The sequence below is a fragment of the Leptonychotes weddellii genome, chromosome 3 (assembly GCF_054177405.1).
Source record: "Leptonychotes weddellii isolate Sample4059 chromosome 3, ASM5417740v2, whole genome shotgun sequence".
Lineage (NCBI taxonomy): Eukaryota > Metazoa > Chordata > Mammalia > Carnivora > Phocidae > Leptonychotes > Leptonychotes weddellii.
This window is the reverse complement of record NC_138371.1, coordinates 92415448-92432559: the sequence shown is the minus strand read 5'-3', so window position 1 is coordinate 92432559 and position 17112 is coordinate 92415448. Positions and strand designations below refer to the sequence as shown.

The 17112-nt window shown below is 57.0% G+C and overlaps 1 protein-coding gene across 3 annotated transcripts in view; it reads left to right on the top strand.

Annotated features, from left to right (window-relative positions):
• Nucleotides 1-4175: 4175 nt before the first annotated feature.
• Nucleotides 4176-17112, top strand: part of LOC115941562 (homeobox protein engrailed-1) — an 84080-nt gene continuing 71143 nt past the window's right edge. For 2 of the 3 annotated variants that reach the window (XR_014143644.1, XR_014143645.1), the window contains exons 1-2: nt 4176-5594; nt 8706-9351. Coding sequence is in view for 1 of the 3 variants with exons in the window: in XM_006745758.2 (XP_006745821.2) it covers nt 4760-5594; nt 8706-9022 (1152 nt within the window). In the remaining 2 variants the exon portion in view is untranslated. Of the gene's footprint in view, nt 5595-8705; nt 9800-17112 lie in introns of those variants that run through there. The other variant, XM_006745758.2, reaches the window with a different exon arrangement.

Here is a 17112-nt window from a genome sequence, read left to right as displayed (position 1 = left end):
TTGTAGCAGAAATCTCCTCGCATTCACTCCCAACAAAACCGCTGGTCACCCAGTCCCCGTAGGAAGGCTGCACGCTATTGTGTTGCGACAACTCATTCATGTCCCGCGCCACGAGGCCCCACCGCCATCTGATCTACACTCGAAATGCGATTACCACCGTGTGCATGCAACACGCTCGCACTCTCGGCCCATTGCGCACACGCCTGGCCAGGCTGCAAGGGTTTCCTTCACAATTCTCCTCACACCCATCCTCAAAAGAAAGGGGGAAAGAGGCAGGACCATGACATTTGTCTCTGCCTAAACGAGATCCAAAATTCTGCGGAGATGCAGGCTGGCGGGAGATCTCTTTTTTTGGAACAGCATGCACCCAAGCCCACACAAACACATTTCTCCAGGCCCAACTGGCTGGTGAGGCAGAATCGGGTGTATACTCTGAAGTGTACATACACGAGCCTCCTGCCATGCACACAAATACACAGACACACAATCAGGGTTTTTATAGACTCTCTTTGTGGTTCTCGCATTCACAAGCAAATAGACAAAAATAAAGGGTTTGGCCCCTACAGCCATGGGCCACTCTGCAAATTGATAAGTGGTTTTTGCAAGAATGGGAAGAGGAGAAACAAAGGTATAATTTCTCAGCCTTCACCTTGAAAAGCACTCATCAGTCTTCTGCTATATGACCCTCAGACTTCTCTAGCACCCCCCAAACACACAAACATACTTCCTGTCTGTTTGGCCAGGTGCCTTTTGCTCCACAGAAGTTCCTGTTAGCCACAGAGAATTCAGAAAATGGAGGAAGTAGTCTGGGACTGGGAGAGAGGCAGTAGGGTTGGGGTCTCTCTCTATCCTGCTTCCCCCACCCCCCACACCATCACCAGTGAAAGCCTCTTTGGGCCCCCTCCTTCCCTCGAGTGGGGAAACAAACCATAGGGGCTCCCCTCTTCAGCATTTAAAACAAAACATCTTTCTCCTTATTCTCCACTTGAACGTGGGCTGGGTATGGAAACGAGCTTGGGGCCGATCTATTACACAGATGTGGCTAGGTCAGTGGCCTTCTGTGGAGCCTCTTGCCCTGGGGAAACTGCACAACTCAGAACTTCAAGGCAATGGAAAGGGGCACTGGGTGCCTCCAAACTTCCATACCTTTAGCCCAGAAGCAGAGGGCGTTTGGAGAAAGGGACTCCATTCTCTTCCTTGTAGATTTCCCCACCTGCTTCCTGTCAGTCTACCTGCTGGCCATCCCCACCTGGATATCTATCAAGTTGGAAGAAATTCCTTAATTCTCGAAGGCAGAAAAGAGTACCCCCAAATGCACAGCCACACAAATGTATTCAGACGTGCACACCCATGGCTCCATCCATACGCAACCCCTTTACCCACATACAACTCACCCTGACGGTACTTTCTCACCCACACGCCCAGTCCTGAGCCCTCTCCGAGTCCTGTGGACCCCCTCACACACCCATCTCGGCCAACATTTGCTCACTCTCAGCACACACACACCTCACTGCCAGGCTTGCTAGGACACCAACCCACTAGCATAGCATGTTCATTTTCAGGACGGAGAAGAGGGCGTGGGCCCGGGTGGGGGTCGTGGAGAGCTGACGGTGCTGGGTGCGGAGCATGGGGGGCGCAGGCCTGGCCTGGGGGAGGTGGGGGGGGGGACCAGGCAGCGCGCCGGAGCGCCGCCTAATCCAGCCTGAGCTCGTGGGCCGCGGGTGCATTTATCATCCCATTACTGTAACAAATCCGGGCTCCACTACATGAAAGGTAAAATGAATTACCGACGTTAAGCCGTCAATAAAGTCATTTCTGTAAATGGTGTCTCCAAAGGGCCGCCGCATTATTCAGCTGGCTTTATCAGCTGGCTGGAAATTACGTGGAAGAGCCGGGCCGCGCGGCGCGCGGGGCCGCTCACTTTGATTAAGCGTCTTGCCAGCGCGATGTGACAGAGCTTTTGACCAGGGTTTTATTCACAGGCCTGTGATGAACGCCAAGCTGATCAGGCGGAATGAAGAGTAATTAAAACCTATAAATTATCTTCCGCAGCCCTTCTCGAGGCGTCTCCTGCAGGCGAGATAAGGCGTCGAGACCCTATTTACGGCGCTGAAAGGGACGGCGGCGCACAAAAGCTACGCGGCTAAATAGGATATTGATAGTGTCCTAATTAGAATTTAATTAAGTACCCACGCTCGCTTGCGGGATAAAGATTTCAATTTTGCGAACTTAAATATAAATAAAATCCCACCCCCATTTCGGGGAGAAAAGGTGGGGGCACCGGGAGATTTCGGGGAGCCCTTGGGTGTAGAACTGAAGAGGACCCGGTAGACTCCAAGGTGGGGTTAGAGGGGCAGCTTGGGAGGGTTGAGGACATCACGGCCGGCCTGCTTAGCGCAGCGCTCCCGAAAATGGTTCGGGCAGCCCCCAGGCCGCCGGGCAGGTCTAACCGGGATCTGTGAGAGCCCCGGGTATAAGAAGACCCTCGGCTGACCCGAAGATGCAGCGGGCAATCTGAACTCTCGCTCTCCACCAGCCCCTCGGAGAAACTTCGGCTCCTGCGGTGGTTCGGCCTTTTGCGGTTTTCGTTTTATTTTCCTCCTAACCCTCTGTGACTTTTCGGGGCACGGGGGATTATTCTGTATTGTCCTGTAAGACAATATCCCCAGAGACCCTTTCTCCGCCGTCCCAGTTGAGGATGGCGGACAGGGAGAACAGGTTCTCTGGAGCTCCAAGCTAACATCCCTAAGAAGGCCTAAGTTGCCCAAGCCTTCCTAGCCACTCTCCCGCACCGCAGGCTTCAGGACAGTCTGAGCCTGGCCTTCCAAAACAGCCGGGCAGACAAACCCTGCTGGTGTCCAGCGCCTCCCCTCCCCTCATCCCATCCTTGGCGACGGGAAAACTTTTAGGGTACCTCGACCAGGAAACAGCGAAAAAGAGCCCAGCGGAATGGAGACGGGTCTCCGCGACCGTGGAATTGGCATGAGCCTCCGCGCTCCCCCCAAAGCTTGGGAAGAAAATGCGGGGTTAGAGCCAGAGGCCTCCAGGGAGTCGGGAGCAATTCCAGAGAGATCTGGGCAACCGGGGTAAACTCGTCCACATCGTCAGCTGGCTAGGACTAACACTTAGGGTGCAGTACTTTCATTTGTTTGATTTCACTTCTCAGGAAAATCTAACCGGAGGTTGCCCTGAACCCAAAAGCCGTGCCTCGCGCACATCGGCACTCAGACTTGCTTAGCCCGGGGGCCCGCCCAGGACAACTCCACGATGCCGGGATGGCTTCGACTCCAGCGGCCAGGGAAAGAACAGGCGCCTGGCGCGACCCGCGCTCGGGCTCTCTCGCGCCCTCTGGGCTTAGCTTCATGGCGCCAGGACAGCTCCCGGGGGTTGTCGAAGGTCCGGACAGGGTAGGACAGGAGTACGGATACTCCGGAAAGGACACGCAATGCAGCTGGCCGGCATGCACTGCAAAACCTACAGACAGACGCTAGCTAGGCGCAGCTGGCCTCCGGAGTTTGCTATTTATGAAAAAATAAACTGCTTCTCTGAAAGTAACCAACTCTTGGTCTTTTTCACATCTCTGACCCTCTTCGTCTCACCGCTCTCCCTACACACACACACACACACACACACAGACACAGACACAGACACACACATACTGATATTTCACCCTTCATAACAAGAAGAGAGAAAATAAAAGCCTGAGTTTCTTAGGCATAGGGATGTAAAAGAGCCGAGGCCCCCCTGCTTCCTGACCCTGTGTCCGGCGCGCACGCACCCATAATCCTGCATTTCTCCAACAAGTTGTTTATGGAGTTGCTTCTCTATTTGCCTACACCCCGAAATCCACCCCTCCCTGGTCTCCTTTGCCCCTTTCTCGGTCCCGGCTTGAAAGAGGGGGAGGGGCTCGGCGCGGGTGGGGGAGGGTGGGCCGGACGCGCGGGGCCCTAGCCGCGGCGCCCCCTCTCCGCCAGCGGCCGCCGCCCCCGGATTATTTATCCGCAAAGTCCCGCGCGCGCCCATTGGGCCGAGGCCCCGGTGTCAGCGCGAGTCCTGGCTCGCCATTGGCCCCGCACACGTGCGGCCTGACTCACGTGCTTCCGGTTTGAAGGCAAAAAGTGTGCCTGGGTGATTTTTTTTTTAAGCGAGAGAGTTTGTGCAAAGATCCGAGCTGTCAGAGATTTGAAAAAAAAAAAAAAAAAAAAAGGCAGCCCCGGCGCTGGCGGAGACGCGCTCTCCCTGCAAAAAAAGCAAAGGCGATTAAAGGCGCTGCCAGCCTCGCGCTCTGGGCACAGCTTAGCGTGACACTCGGGGAAGTCAAACCCCTCACTACTGCCTAGGAAGATGGCTAGACTTTAAAGACTATTTTTTTCCCTTTAAGAAAAAAAATTCCTTGGAGCTTTTTTTCTTTTTTTTTCTTTTTGTTTTCTTTTTTTGGCCGTGGCTTACTCCCCATTTAAAACAAATCATTGAATCTGGTTGCAGAAAGAAAAAAAAGAAATAGCCAAGTGTCTCCATATCTGGATGTCTACAAATTAGAGAGAGGGAGAGACAGCGAGATCTATCTGCTCGATAAGAGCGAGCGATCCCGGCCAGACGCCTGGGTTTTTTTTTTCCTGCACCCGCCCCGTGCCTTCGCTGGGGCTTCGCCGGCCTCCTTCCTCCGCGCACCCCCACGGGCCGCTGGCAAAGTGGGGTGGGGAGCGAAGCGGGGGGGGCGGGGGCCGGCGCGGCGGCCGGGGCGGCGGGGCGGCCGAGCATGGAAGAACAGCAGCCGGAACCTAAAAGTCAGCGCGACTCGGGCCTCGGCGCGGCGGCGGTGGCGGCGGCCCCGGGCAGCCTGAGCCTGAGCCCCGGCGCCAGCGGCAGCAGCGGCAGCGATGGAGACAGCGTGCCCGTGTCCCCGCAGCCCGCGCCCCCCTCGCCGCCCGCGGCGCCCTGCCTGCCGCCCCTGGCCCACCACCCGCACCTCCCCCCGCACCCCCCGCCCCCGCCGCCGCCGCCGCCGCAGCATCTCGCGGCGCCTGCTCACCAGCCGCAGCCCGCGGCCCAGCTGCACCGCACCACCAACTTTTTCATCGACAACATCCTGAGGCCGGACTTCGGCTGCAAAAAGGAGCAGCCGCCGCCGCAGCTCCTGGTGGCAGCGGCGGCCGGAGGAGGCGCAGGAGGAGGCCGGGTCGAGCGTGACAGAGGCCAGACGGGCGCAGGTAGAGACCCTGTCCATCCGCTGGGCACGCGGGCGCCGGGCGCCGCCTCGCTCCTCTGCGCCCCGGACGTGAACTGTGGCCCACCCGACGGCTCTCCGCCAGCCGCCGGCGGCGGTGCGGGTGCGTCTAAAGCCGGGAACCCGGCGGCCGCGGCGGCCGTGGCGGCGGCGGCAGCGGCCAAGCCTTCGGACAGCGGCGGCGGCAGTGGAGGCGGCGTGGGGAGCCCTAGTGCGCAGGGTGTCAAGTACCCGGAGCATGGCAACCCCGCCATCCTGCTTATGGGCTCAGCCAACGGCGGGCCCGTGGTCAAAACTGACTCGCAGCAGCCCCTCGTATGGCCCGCCTGGGTGTACTGCACGCGCTACTCGGATCGCCCGTCCTCCGGTGAGTACCCAACCCCGGGCTGCGCCATGTCTTTCGGGCCCGTGGACGCCCCCAGAACTCTCAGCCGCCGCTGTGCTGGGGAGAGCAGACCCGGCCTTGGGTGCTCTCTTCTCTCACGCCTGCTTCCTCCTGATCCCCGTCCCAGTCACAGCCGGGTGTGCCCCCAGTCCTGCGCTCCTGGCCTCTGTGGCCACCACTCGAGAGGCTACAGCTCCTGGCTCGGGAAGCTCGAGTCTCGATCCTTCCTTCGGTGTTGAACTCCGAGCCCCTCGGGCCTTCTTTGTGTTTTACCTTTATTATTCTTAGAAAAAACACAATCAGCCATTGATTTTTCTTCCAGGGAGAGAGGTGTTTAGAGCAGGCGGGAAGGTGGGCCTAGCGGTCTGGGTCTGAAATCCCTCTAGCCAGGTCCTGCGGAGGCCGAAATGGAGCCAGGCTCTGATCAGAGAAATAATCGTCACCTTGTGTTCTTACAAACACAAACACCATCTCGACATTTTTTGAGGCGAGTTTATTTACAGTGAGATACATTGGAGGACACACGGAAAGAGAGAAAAAAGCCTTTGATAGCCGTGCCTCTTCCCCAGACCGGGTAAGCTAGGGAGTCTGACCCGGGTGGGTAGAATCCAGGGAAAGATGGTTGCCAAAACGGTCGGTGCCGAGAGAGCCCTGGCTCCTGGTTCTCTAGAGCTCACAGACAGTGGGAGTGGAGAGGAGACCGGTCAGGCTCGGGCCAGATCGCGGGGGCACGGGGTATGATTGGCAGCCTCCTCGGCAGCTTCTCCGTGGCGCAGCGCGCACACCCTCCGGCCCTGCCCTTTCTCCTTCTTTCACTCCTTTCTTCCCTGTATCTGCCAGTTAGCAGATTTCTGCCAGCTGTAAGTTGTTTTTCTCGACTTCCTTCGGCCCTTTTCTCGCGTGTTCCTCGCGCTTGGAAACCCCGAGGCCGAGAGACCTGCGCTGGGACAGTCCTAGGCCCCAGGAGAGGAGGCTGGGGCCTGCCCGCCTCCCGGGTCGGCAGCGCCAGAGAGGCCCGTGGGCGCGGCGAGGAGGACGGCAGGGGTTCTGGCCTACAATTGGTGTTTCGGGCACCCGGGTCAGGTAGGAGGCCGGGCACAGCGTAGCCATGCGCCGCTCTACTCCGGCTGGTGTCCAGCCTCCCCACGGTTGCCGGCCGGGCGCGGATCGATGCGCGCTATCAGCCCCCGCCATCTCGAGCCCCGTTATTGACACGTCGGGCTCCCTGAACCTCCGAAAAGCTGCTTTGATTGACTCGCCTGATGGATAGAGTGATTGAGCTGTCAGGCTGGGCGGCTCAGGCTGGCCAAGAGGCTACGATTTTATTACAAGTATCCGTGCCTCTGCACACACATACACAACAACATTCTCACAACATCACGGACGCACAACGCACAGCGAGGCCTTTCCGGAGATGTGCACATTTCCTGGGCCATCTCTTCCCGCTCAGCTAATTATTAATCTAAACCAAGGCCGTCCTTCCTCCCCACCCCACCTCTCAGTTCTCTCCGCACGGGGCTTAGGAGTGGGCCTTGCCTTTGTTCTTGGCCGCTTTCCCTCTTCTGTGCCAGGGGAGGCAGGGGACGGGCTCCTCCCGTCCCCTGCATGGGCAGTTCAGGGAGACGAACCTCAGCCCAGACCTGAGTTGCTGCAGTCAGCCAGGCCTGGACTCTTTTGTCACAGGACAGCTGGTGACCCCAGGCGCTGGCCTGTCCGCGGAGCCAAGCAGCCCAGCTTGCCCCTCTGTTGCTAGGTTTGGAGATGCTGGTGAAGACCCTTCTTTCCAGACAGTTTCTGATATTAAAAGGCCGGACAGGGACTTAACATGGCTCAGGAAGCTCCCATAACCACGACAGGGCCCACCAAGTAAATGCCGGAAAACTTGGGTCTAAGGCTGAGGAACAGCTTTAAAGGCTGTCTCCTCTTTCCCCCTCCTCTCTCCAGGGCTGGGCTCCACAGCAGCTCTCTTCCCACACTAGGTTTTGGGAGAATCTTCACATTCTTGGGGAGATTTGCTGGGGCCTCTTCCCATATCCGTCTTAGGGGCAAAGCACCGATTTCTGTCCACATTGTCCCTCCGTCTCTCTCCCTCTGCCCGTATTTTGCTCATGAATGGGGGGAGGACCGATGGAGTCTCCTTGCAAATGTCATCGATGGGCAAGGGAAGCATATCTGGCCTGTTTTTGTTATACAGGACTTTTCAATCCTGAAACTGCAGCTTATGTGTTCGAAAGAGAGAGAAGGGAGACCTTGCCTGTACAGCTAGGTGGAGGAATGGGGAGGGTCCTCTCTTTCTTACTGGCACCATCCAAGGGGCAAAGCAGAGAACCCTGGAGACCAGGGTCATGTGGGTAAGGTGTGCAACCGGGTGAAAGCCTTGTTCCGCCTTCAGAGAAGGGGGTGGTTAATGTCTCCCTGGGACCCTAAAAAGGGCTTCCTTTAGGCCAAAGAGAAAGGAGGAGCCCAGAGAACATACACCAAAGACTTTGGATCTAGGCAAGCCCCTCACAGTCCCCTCCCTATCCCCCTGTTTTCTGGGGTCAATAGCTACAAGCAGAGGGGATCTTATCATCGTAAGTGCTGGGCGTAGGTGCGCTTCTTGAGGAGGAAGGGAGGATTAGTTTGCAGGCTGGCCATTCCCTCAGGGCAGTCCTGCCCGGTGTCTTCACTGGCCCAGGCTTGAGCCTCTTTTTATTCCAGGGCTGTGAAGACAGCAGGCCCCTGACCTCCAACTCTGGGATCCACCGGATGGGGCTCCAAATATCTCTCCATCTTGGATTATGGGATTTAAGCGTGGCACGCTGCTCTCTGGTTCCGCGAATTGGGGTGTGGGATGCACGGACAAGCTCGGCCGGTTTTCCTCCGCGGCCCTTCTGGCCCCCCAGAGAACTTGGCGACCCCAGCAGCCAGGCGATTGATCTCGGGGCTAGTTGGCGGGAGGGAGCCAGGGGCGCAGCAGGGCCTCGGCTATCGCCCCGGAAGCGCGGGGCGCCATCCCCGCTCGGCTCTGCAATTCTCACGGCTTCCTCTGCCCTCTCCCCCCTCCCCTCTGCCCTCCGTCCCACCCCCACCCGGCCCTCTCCGCCGCTGCAGGTCCGCGCACCAGGAAGCTGAAGAAGAAGAAGAACGAGAAGGAGGACAAGCGGCCGCGGACGGCGTTCACGGCCGAGCAGCTGCAGAGACTCAAGGCGGAGTTCCAGGCGAACCGCTACATCACGGAACAGCGGCGGCAGACCCTGGCCCAGGAGCTCAGCCTCAACGAGTCCCAGATCAAGATCTGGTTCCAGAACAAACGCGCCAAGATCAAGAAAGCCACGGGCATCAAGAACGGCCTGGCGCTGCACCTCATGGCGCAGGGACTGTACAACCACTCCACCACCACGGTCCAGGACAAAGACGAGAGCGAGTAGCCGCCCGCCGGCTGGGGCCGCGCGGTCCGGCCGCCGCGCCCGCGCCACCTCCTGGCATCGCCGCCGCCGCCGCCCGGCCGGCCTCACGCCGGGGGAGAAAGAATCCGCGCACAGGAGGGAGGGAGCAACAGGGAAGAGAGAGAGAGAGAGATTCTCAGAATGGAGAGTCACGTTTGAACGAAACATTTTTAAAAAGGGAGAAAGACTCGGACAGGTGCTATCGAAAAATAAGATCTATTCTCTATTCACAGTATAAGGGGCGAAACTGCGAACTCCTTAAAGCTCTATCTAGCCAAACCGCTTACGACCTTGTATATATTTAATTTCAGGTAAGGAAAAGAAATATGTGTAGCGATCTCTATTTGCTGGACTTTTTATTAATCTCCTTTATTATTATTGTTATAATTATTATAATTATTATAATTATTTTATCCCCCACCTCCGCCTCGCTGCCCCCGGCCCAGTTTCGTTTTCATTGCCTTTTTTCTTTTGAATGTTGTTGCTTCTCCGGTGCCTCCCGCCCCGCATCGCTGGCCCTCGTTTCTCTGGGACTTTTCTTTGTGTGCGTGAGAGTGTGTTTCCTCGCGTGTCTGCCCTTCGCCTCTTCCCCGCCTCCCCAGCCCCTTCTGTCGGTCTGTCCTGCTCCCCTTTCGTTTTCGGAGACTTGTTGAGAAATACGACCCCACAGACTGCGAGACTGAACCGCCGCTACAAGCCAAAGATTTTATTATGTTCAGAAACCTGTAGTCTGAAATAAAGTGTACACTGTGCTCACGAGCCGTTGGCGGCCCTCCTCCTTGCGGGCTCGGGAAGGGCGTGGGCGCAGGGCACGCGAGGGCCCCGCGCGCATTGCGCACACACCGGGCGGCGAGCCCCGGGCGGCCCGGCCCGGCCTTGCGATCATCGCACAACGAGTACCAGGGGCAAGACGAGCGCGCCGCGGTAGAGGCGGCCCAGAGCCGGGTAGGTCCCGGTCTGGAGGGTCCGGAGGCCCACTCCTGGTCTCTGATGGCGTCCAAAGGAGCCCAAAGACAAAACAAAACAAAAAACAACAAACCCCAGTCCTGACTTCGGAAACACTGCCAGGGTGTCTGGCTGCTCCCTGTGCTGGCCCAGGCCCAGCCTGGCTTTGCCCTCCTCCTGCTCACCCTGCCCCGCTCCTTGCTTCGGCCTGCACCTTTCCCTTTTCTGTCCTTCCTCCCCTTACAACCCCATGCGGGTTTTGCTTGAGGTTTTCCCCTCCAGAAGCGCAAGGCCTTCCCAAGGCCGGCAGAGGTGAGGGGCTGCCTCCAGGGCTGAGCTGCCCACGAGGGCGAGGGGCTCTTCGGCTGGGCTTCTGGGCCTGGTCTCCAGGCCGCCGGGACTTCACCGCTCTTAGTTCGGAGAAGTGATTCCGTTGACGAAGCGGCAGGTCGAGGGCGGCCCTTGGAGCCTCTCCTGGCCCGGATCTCTTGGTCCCGCATAGCCCGGAGAGAAGAGGCCTGGATGCTGGAAAGCGATGCTGCTGGGATCATTTTGGGGCCGGAATTCCCACATGGGCACAGGCCTGCCTCGCCCAGAGCCAAAACCTAAGCGGGATCACTCTCCGAATGCCAACAAAGGTTTGCTTCCTGCTTGAGGGGGGAGGAGGCACAGACACAAGCCTTCTGAACCCTCAGGGCACGTGGACTTCCCAGAGGGAAATGTCTGCACTCTTGCCCCTGACGCTGGGGCCTTCCCTTCCTGGGCAGGCACTGGGCCCCCTACCTTCAGGGACTAGGAGGAGGAAAGGAAGGTCCCTTTTGTCCAGGATTTGTTTTTTAATGGTAAATCCTCCTTTTCTCCTTTCTTCCTGTCTTCTGAAATATGTGTATGTACCTGTCCGTGAGTGGCTAGATATGTAGGTGTCCTTGCAGACTCATGTGCATATGTGATCACGTGCAAATGTAGGTGCATCTGAGGAGTTACCTGGTTTCGTGTGTCCCTGCATGTCTGAGTATTGTGCTCACTGGGTGTTCATTTCTCTGTAATTAGATGCACACTTGGATGTTTGTGAGCTTGCGGTGTATGTACATGTGTCCATTAGTGTTTGCACACCAGAATGCCTGCAGGTGTGTTTATGGGGCTGGTGCATGCATGGGAACTCTGTTTCTGTGTTATTCCCTTGAGTTTCTTCCCTGTTGTTTTTGCAGGATTGATTTTGTGAGAAGTGAGAATGGTCATTCTTCCTTTTTCCTTGAGAAACTTCCCGCTGATTTGGGCCTATATCCTGGGAAGTGACAGGGCTAGTAGGCTCCAAGTCCCTGCTCAAGGGTTTGGGAGCCTGAGGTTCAATGGCCTGGAGCTGGAGAGCGTATTTGATATTGCCATGGGTTCCCAACCTTATTGCAGTATATCTTTTCCTCCCCTTCACGCCTTCTTGGGGTGTGTAGGCTAACCTCTGCACATAATGGGTGCTTACCCACTCCTTGAGTGAAGAGTTGGAAGCAGAGGCCAGAGGTGGCCCTTCCTTCGGATGGCCCCCGAAAATGGTTTTCTGGTGGTTGGATGTACGTCCTTTGCCTTTCTTGGTGGGGAAGGGGGCTCAGGATCTTCAGGCTCTCCAGGGCTTCAGGTTAGAGGGTCTGAGACTTGGAGCCCAGGGTCCTCTTCCCCTCATCCACAGAGCTCAGAACATCAGGAAGGGTCCTGGCCACCTCCTGATGTGGTGTTGGGGGCGCTATGCTCTACAGAGAACCTGATCCTTTGAGTGCCTGGAAATGGGGCTACCCTTTCTTTGCCTTTCATCACGGTGGCCCTTAGGGTACCTAAGCCCTTCGAGACCACCAGATCTAGAGGCTGGGGCAGGGGCCAAGGCCAGGAGCCATCCTGTTTCTTAAGGCTCCTCTTCACCACTCTCAGGAGGTCAAAGCCAAGAGCTCTTCCCCTCAACCCTGGGGGAGAAGGAGGAGGTGATGACCCCTCCCTAAGATTGTATTAGTAAAGCTTATGGATCTGTTATTATTATGTAATTTGATTTCTTCCCCATATCTCCTTTTATATTCCAACCCCTATGGGCGAAGAGAATTTTCTTCTTTGTTCAGTGGAGAAAACTCAAGCTCAAACGACTTACATATTTGGTCCATGCCTTCTCTGTGGCTGTGTGTCTTTTTCTACGTCATCTCTACTCTTAACAACTGCCTTAACCTCAGGAATCCGGCCCTGGCCCTGACTTTCCTACCTTCCTGCCTTCCTCATCCCCATTTCCCCTTCTTCCTGATTGGGGCTGAGGAGAGAGGAAGAGGACTCTGGTCAGACCTCTTTCTTCTTCCCCCTCCAAAAAAAGAAAGTAATAATAATCATAAACAAGCATTGATTTCTCTGATTTATGGGGCTGGCTTAGGGAGTCGCCTGTGTATTAAAAAGTCTGAGGTTGCATCGAAATAAATAGTTGAGCGTGCTATCCCAACTTCCTCATTTTCTACCTTTAAAAAAAAAAAGATCGGATTGAACCATAAACTTAAATCTTCCTCAGCCCAGAAGGAAATACACACTAGCCGAGTCTAAACAGTATTGATCCCTGGCTCTTTCTGAGGGCAAAGGTCTCTATTTTCTTGCTCAAAATTCTTGTTCCTTCAGTAGGGTCAGGGGTGGGCTGCAGATGGAGGAGGGGATATTGGGATGTGTGGGGCTGCGGTATGTGTGTGTAAGCTTCTATGTTTGTGGGTTGTACGCTGAGGGGCCTTTGTATAGGGGTGGCATTAAGTATATTTGTTCAGGCTTGGGAGGTGAAAGTGTGTGTTTGGGGTGTATGACTGCCAATAGTTTCGTGTTTGTGAGTGTGTGCATGTGTGGCCAATTCTCAGGGCCCCTAGGCTGGGCTGCCCAGGGCACAGAGAGGGAGTGGCCTACTAGCCTGCTCCTTACCTGGCTCCCACAGCCCCATGACCTATTCGGGATTTCCAGAGATGATCTCACCAGGGAGGTCGCTGTGTCCCGGTTTCCCCCTACCCCAACTCCCCCATCCAGTGCCCTCAGTAAAAGGCCTACTTGCATGGGCAGGGCTGAGCCTTGGCTGACTCCTCGAGGCCAAAGGCCACGGCCAGGGTTGGAGAGGCTCTGGCCAGACTCCTTACCCTGGATGAAGGTGGTTCTCTAGAGGGGTCATCAGCTCTTCCAGTGGTTAGCCTAGATTTTCCTTTTTGTGTTGGAGAAAACCCTATTCCTCTGGTAATAGAAGCTGCCTTCCACTATGCTCAGACATGGGCAGGGGGCGGGGAGGGGCAGGGAGGCCAGGCAGCAGCCCTCCCTTAGCCTTGCCTCACCTCAGGGTGGGTTCCAAATGGAGTATTCCCTCTGGGGGAGGTGGCAGAGTATTGCTCCATCCCTCTGAACACCCCCCACCCCCCCAGACTGCTCTTCTCCCAATTTGAACTCAGGTGAGAGGGCTACTCTCCTGTGGCAACTTGTGGAAGGGGGACTCTGCCAATCCCCATTCCTCCCCCAAATGCTTTAGGCCAGTCTTTTAATGAAGTCCCATTGTTGGGAGGGGGTCCTCAGGGATTCTGGAATAAAAAGGTTTTATTTCACAGGCAGGGGTGGGGGGGTTGGGGGAGGGTGGGGGGAAGTCCTGAGAGAGTAAGTACCTCATTCAAAAGCACACAGCAAGGGAGAGGCAGCCCCCCACCCCCAGCTTTCCTAGGAGTCCAGTGTCCTTGCCGCTGTACCACCGAGTGGGTAGAGTTACTGCACAGCCGGCCACTCCGCACACGTGCACATGCTTCTGCACATCAAAGAGCACACGCATGCATTCATCCATGTGTACACGTGCACACACATGTAGAAAATGTGCACATATACAAAGAAATGTACATGGGCTGATGTGTGGAGGCGTGTTCCCAGCGAGCACAGGGACATTGCCTGTGTAGAAGCTTCTGGCACACACTTACGCACGGTCCAGGAATACACATACTGGTACCCAACACATACCTGCCTGCCTCTTCCATGGAGGCCACCAGGGAGAACTGGGATGGAGGTGGGTGGGTTGATTGGGTGGGGGCCAGGAAGACGGGAATCAGGGCAGCCAGGGGAGTGATGGAGTAGCCCCCTCTCTCTCCCAGGAGGCAGCTGGATCCAGGTGACTCTAAGCTCAGACACAAGACACACAGGTACAACACTCTCGGGCCTTACAGCGTACCCTGCACCTTCCCAGGTGCCTCTCTTGGGGGAATAGCAGACCTCAGGCAGCAGGGGGCGAAGTTTCTAAAAACAGATTTCCCAGAGAGCTTGGTAAATCCTGGGCCATTACAATTTATTCCTTGGATTTGCTTCTCAATGCAGTCTTTCCAGGCTGAGGTGTCACTCTGGAGGTGGAACTCTGGAATTCTCCCCATAGATATGAGTGGGTTGCTTTGGGGACATTTGCGAAGATTTCAGGCCACGGTGATGAAAGACTCTAGGTATAGGCGAGTCTGTAGAAAAGCAAGGACTTACTGTGGGTGTGTAGGCACACACATCTTATCCTGAAAAGAGAACTGGTATCACTCCCCATTGGGCTCTTGGTGATAGGAAGGAAGTGGGGTGGTAGAAGGGAGGTGGGGTAGAAAGGAGGTGGGGAGGGGGTGGGATGGGAGAAGTGGGTAAGAGACTTGCGTAGAGGAGGTGGTGAGCACAAGCATCCCCCCTCCTCAACTTTGTTGGGGAATGGGGTAGAACTCCCGCAAGCTTTTAGGGACAAACAGCCACCGGCAAATTTCCTCCCTGCCCCCTGCCACCACGCAAGCGCACTGGAGAGTGTTTGGCAGCGCCAGCAGAGGTCCGCTCATCCTCCCCGAGGCCTGAAGACCGTGCAGCGGGGGCCAGAGGAATACAATTACAGCGCAGAGGGGAGGGAGACCCCTGCGGGCAAGACGGAAGGAGTCCCCAGAAGAGAGGCACCCACAAGTATTTAAAATTTGGCCACAACGGCTGCAAGAGTGGGCTAGGGCCCTGACAGAGACCAACCAACTCAGGCAGAAAGACTCCCAGTTCTGCCATCTGATAAAGCCGACACAATGGGAAACCTGACCGATAAAGTTCTGCTGCTGCTTGGCAGGCGGGGCTGGGGAGAAGCCACCATGAATAGCCTCCAGGTCTCCAAGCTGAAGGTAATTAGATGCTGAAGAAAACAAAGCAAGTCCCAGAAACCACCACAGCAGATCTCTCCCTGTCCACTCCCCTTCACTTCCATGAGCAGGACTTGTCCATTGGACAGGATGGAGACAGTTCAGAAGAGGACACTTCCAGAAATTTAAAACTAGTAATAACAATCATTATTTATTGCTAGCTCACACTGCTATTTAGCATAATTTACCTCATTTAACCTCATACATTTCTTTGAGTTGGATAGTATCATCCCCATTTTATAGATAAGAAAATTGAGGCCCAGGGTCTTCTTGCCAAGATCACACCAAACCACATTAAAACTTATACCGTAATAATGCATCGTTAGACTACCAGACTGATTGGCCCCGGCACCTCGCAGTATCAAGTCTCCACCATACGGACACTTGGCACATGGCAGGGAGAGGCACAGGCTTGGGTTCAGGGCTAGTGTCAGTCTTGCAGTCTCAAGTTGGAGTGGTCCTCAACTCCCATCTCCCCACCCTGCACTCCCCCCACCCCAAGCTCCTAGATCAGGGCTGAACTCCTGCTCTCGAACCCCACTCCACCCAGGTCTCAGATTAGGTTCCCGGGGGTTCCGTCTTTTCCGCATTCAAGGACCCCAGACCTCCACAGTCAGCAGTGTCTGCCTCCTTCCTTATTCTCCCACCTGTACCCAGGCGGGTGCGGGCGGAAGGAGCCCGCCCCAGCCAGGCGTCTCCGACTTTGGCCTTGCTCCAGCCGGGTGCAGCGGCCTGCGCCCTGAGCTCAGGGCCCCTCGCAGATGCACTTCCGGTCAGCGCGGCCCAGGCCCCAGGCCCTGATCTCCCCGAGTCCTCTGTCCAGTGGGGTGTTGGAGATGGGAACTCATCCGGGGCTCGCCTTCCCTCCAGGCACCGCGAAACCCCAATTCTGTTCGCCCAGCTCGGGCCTCGGCTCCTGAGCCTCCGCTCGTTGGAGACGCGAAGGGAAGGGCCACTCCGGCCATGTCCTCGCGCCCAACCTCCGTGCAGGCGACAGGGACCCGCGCTCCTTCCGCAGCCTCTCCCCCGCCCCACTGGGTTCTCCCAAGCGACTGTTCTTTGTGCAGTTTCGATTTGTGTCTAGGCCGGGTTCGCGTTCCTTTCTGTCATTTTCTATGGGCTTCCCAGCCCCTGAGTTCCTCCACGTCCTCTGCTCCGAGGTTTCCGTTTTCCGCTCCGGAGGGCACCCTCCTGCGGCCAACCTCTCCGGCCTCCGCTGCGGGTGTGCCCGGGCGTCCCTGGGGCTCCCCGCCTTCCGTCTCCTCTCTCACCCGGCCCAACTCTCAAGTTCGCTCCCCGCTGCTCCGAGGGAGGCCGGCCTGTTCCGACCTTCCTGTCCCCCTCCCCCGGCCGGCGCGAGGGACCAGCGCTGACCTTGGAGGCCGCCACGCTGCTCCCCCAATGTTATGTCACCCCTCCCCTCCTTGACTCGATGGTTCCCAAGTCCTGGCCACTGGTGGCAGGGGAGTGGGGGCGGCGCCCTTGCTCTGGCAGTAACGCGCATCGGCTTGCAATCTTGGCTGCGCACGCCACGGCTCCGAGCAGCCGGGCCTGGGATCAAACCAGGGAGGAGGAGGGGTGGACCTCCAGACTGGGAGATCCGACTTTATTTTTGTTGCTTCAACTTGTCCCGAACGGGTAGACGAGGCGCGCTCGCGCACACACACCACGGGGAGTCCAAACCCTCGCCGGCTCCGCTCGCTGGCTGGACCCGCCGGCTCAGCGCCGCGCGCGCCCTTGGCCCGCCTGAAGGCCCCGGCGTCAGAGGGCTCCCGCGCCTGCCTCCGCCGTGCGCCCTTGGGGCGGCCCTGACCCCAGAAGGGCCGCCAGCTGAATTTTCCCGGACTAGGTGAGCGCCTTCCGAAATCCCCCACGCGGGATCCTTTTTAGGGCCGAGAAAAAGTTGCAAGTAGCAGCCCAATTCCCTGCTGCCTCTTACCTCAGTAAAGCTAGCACCTTCAGGGCCCA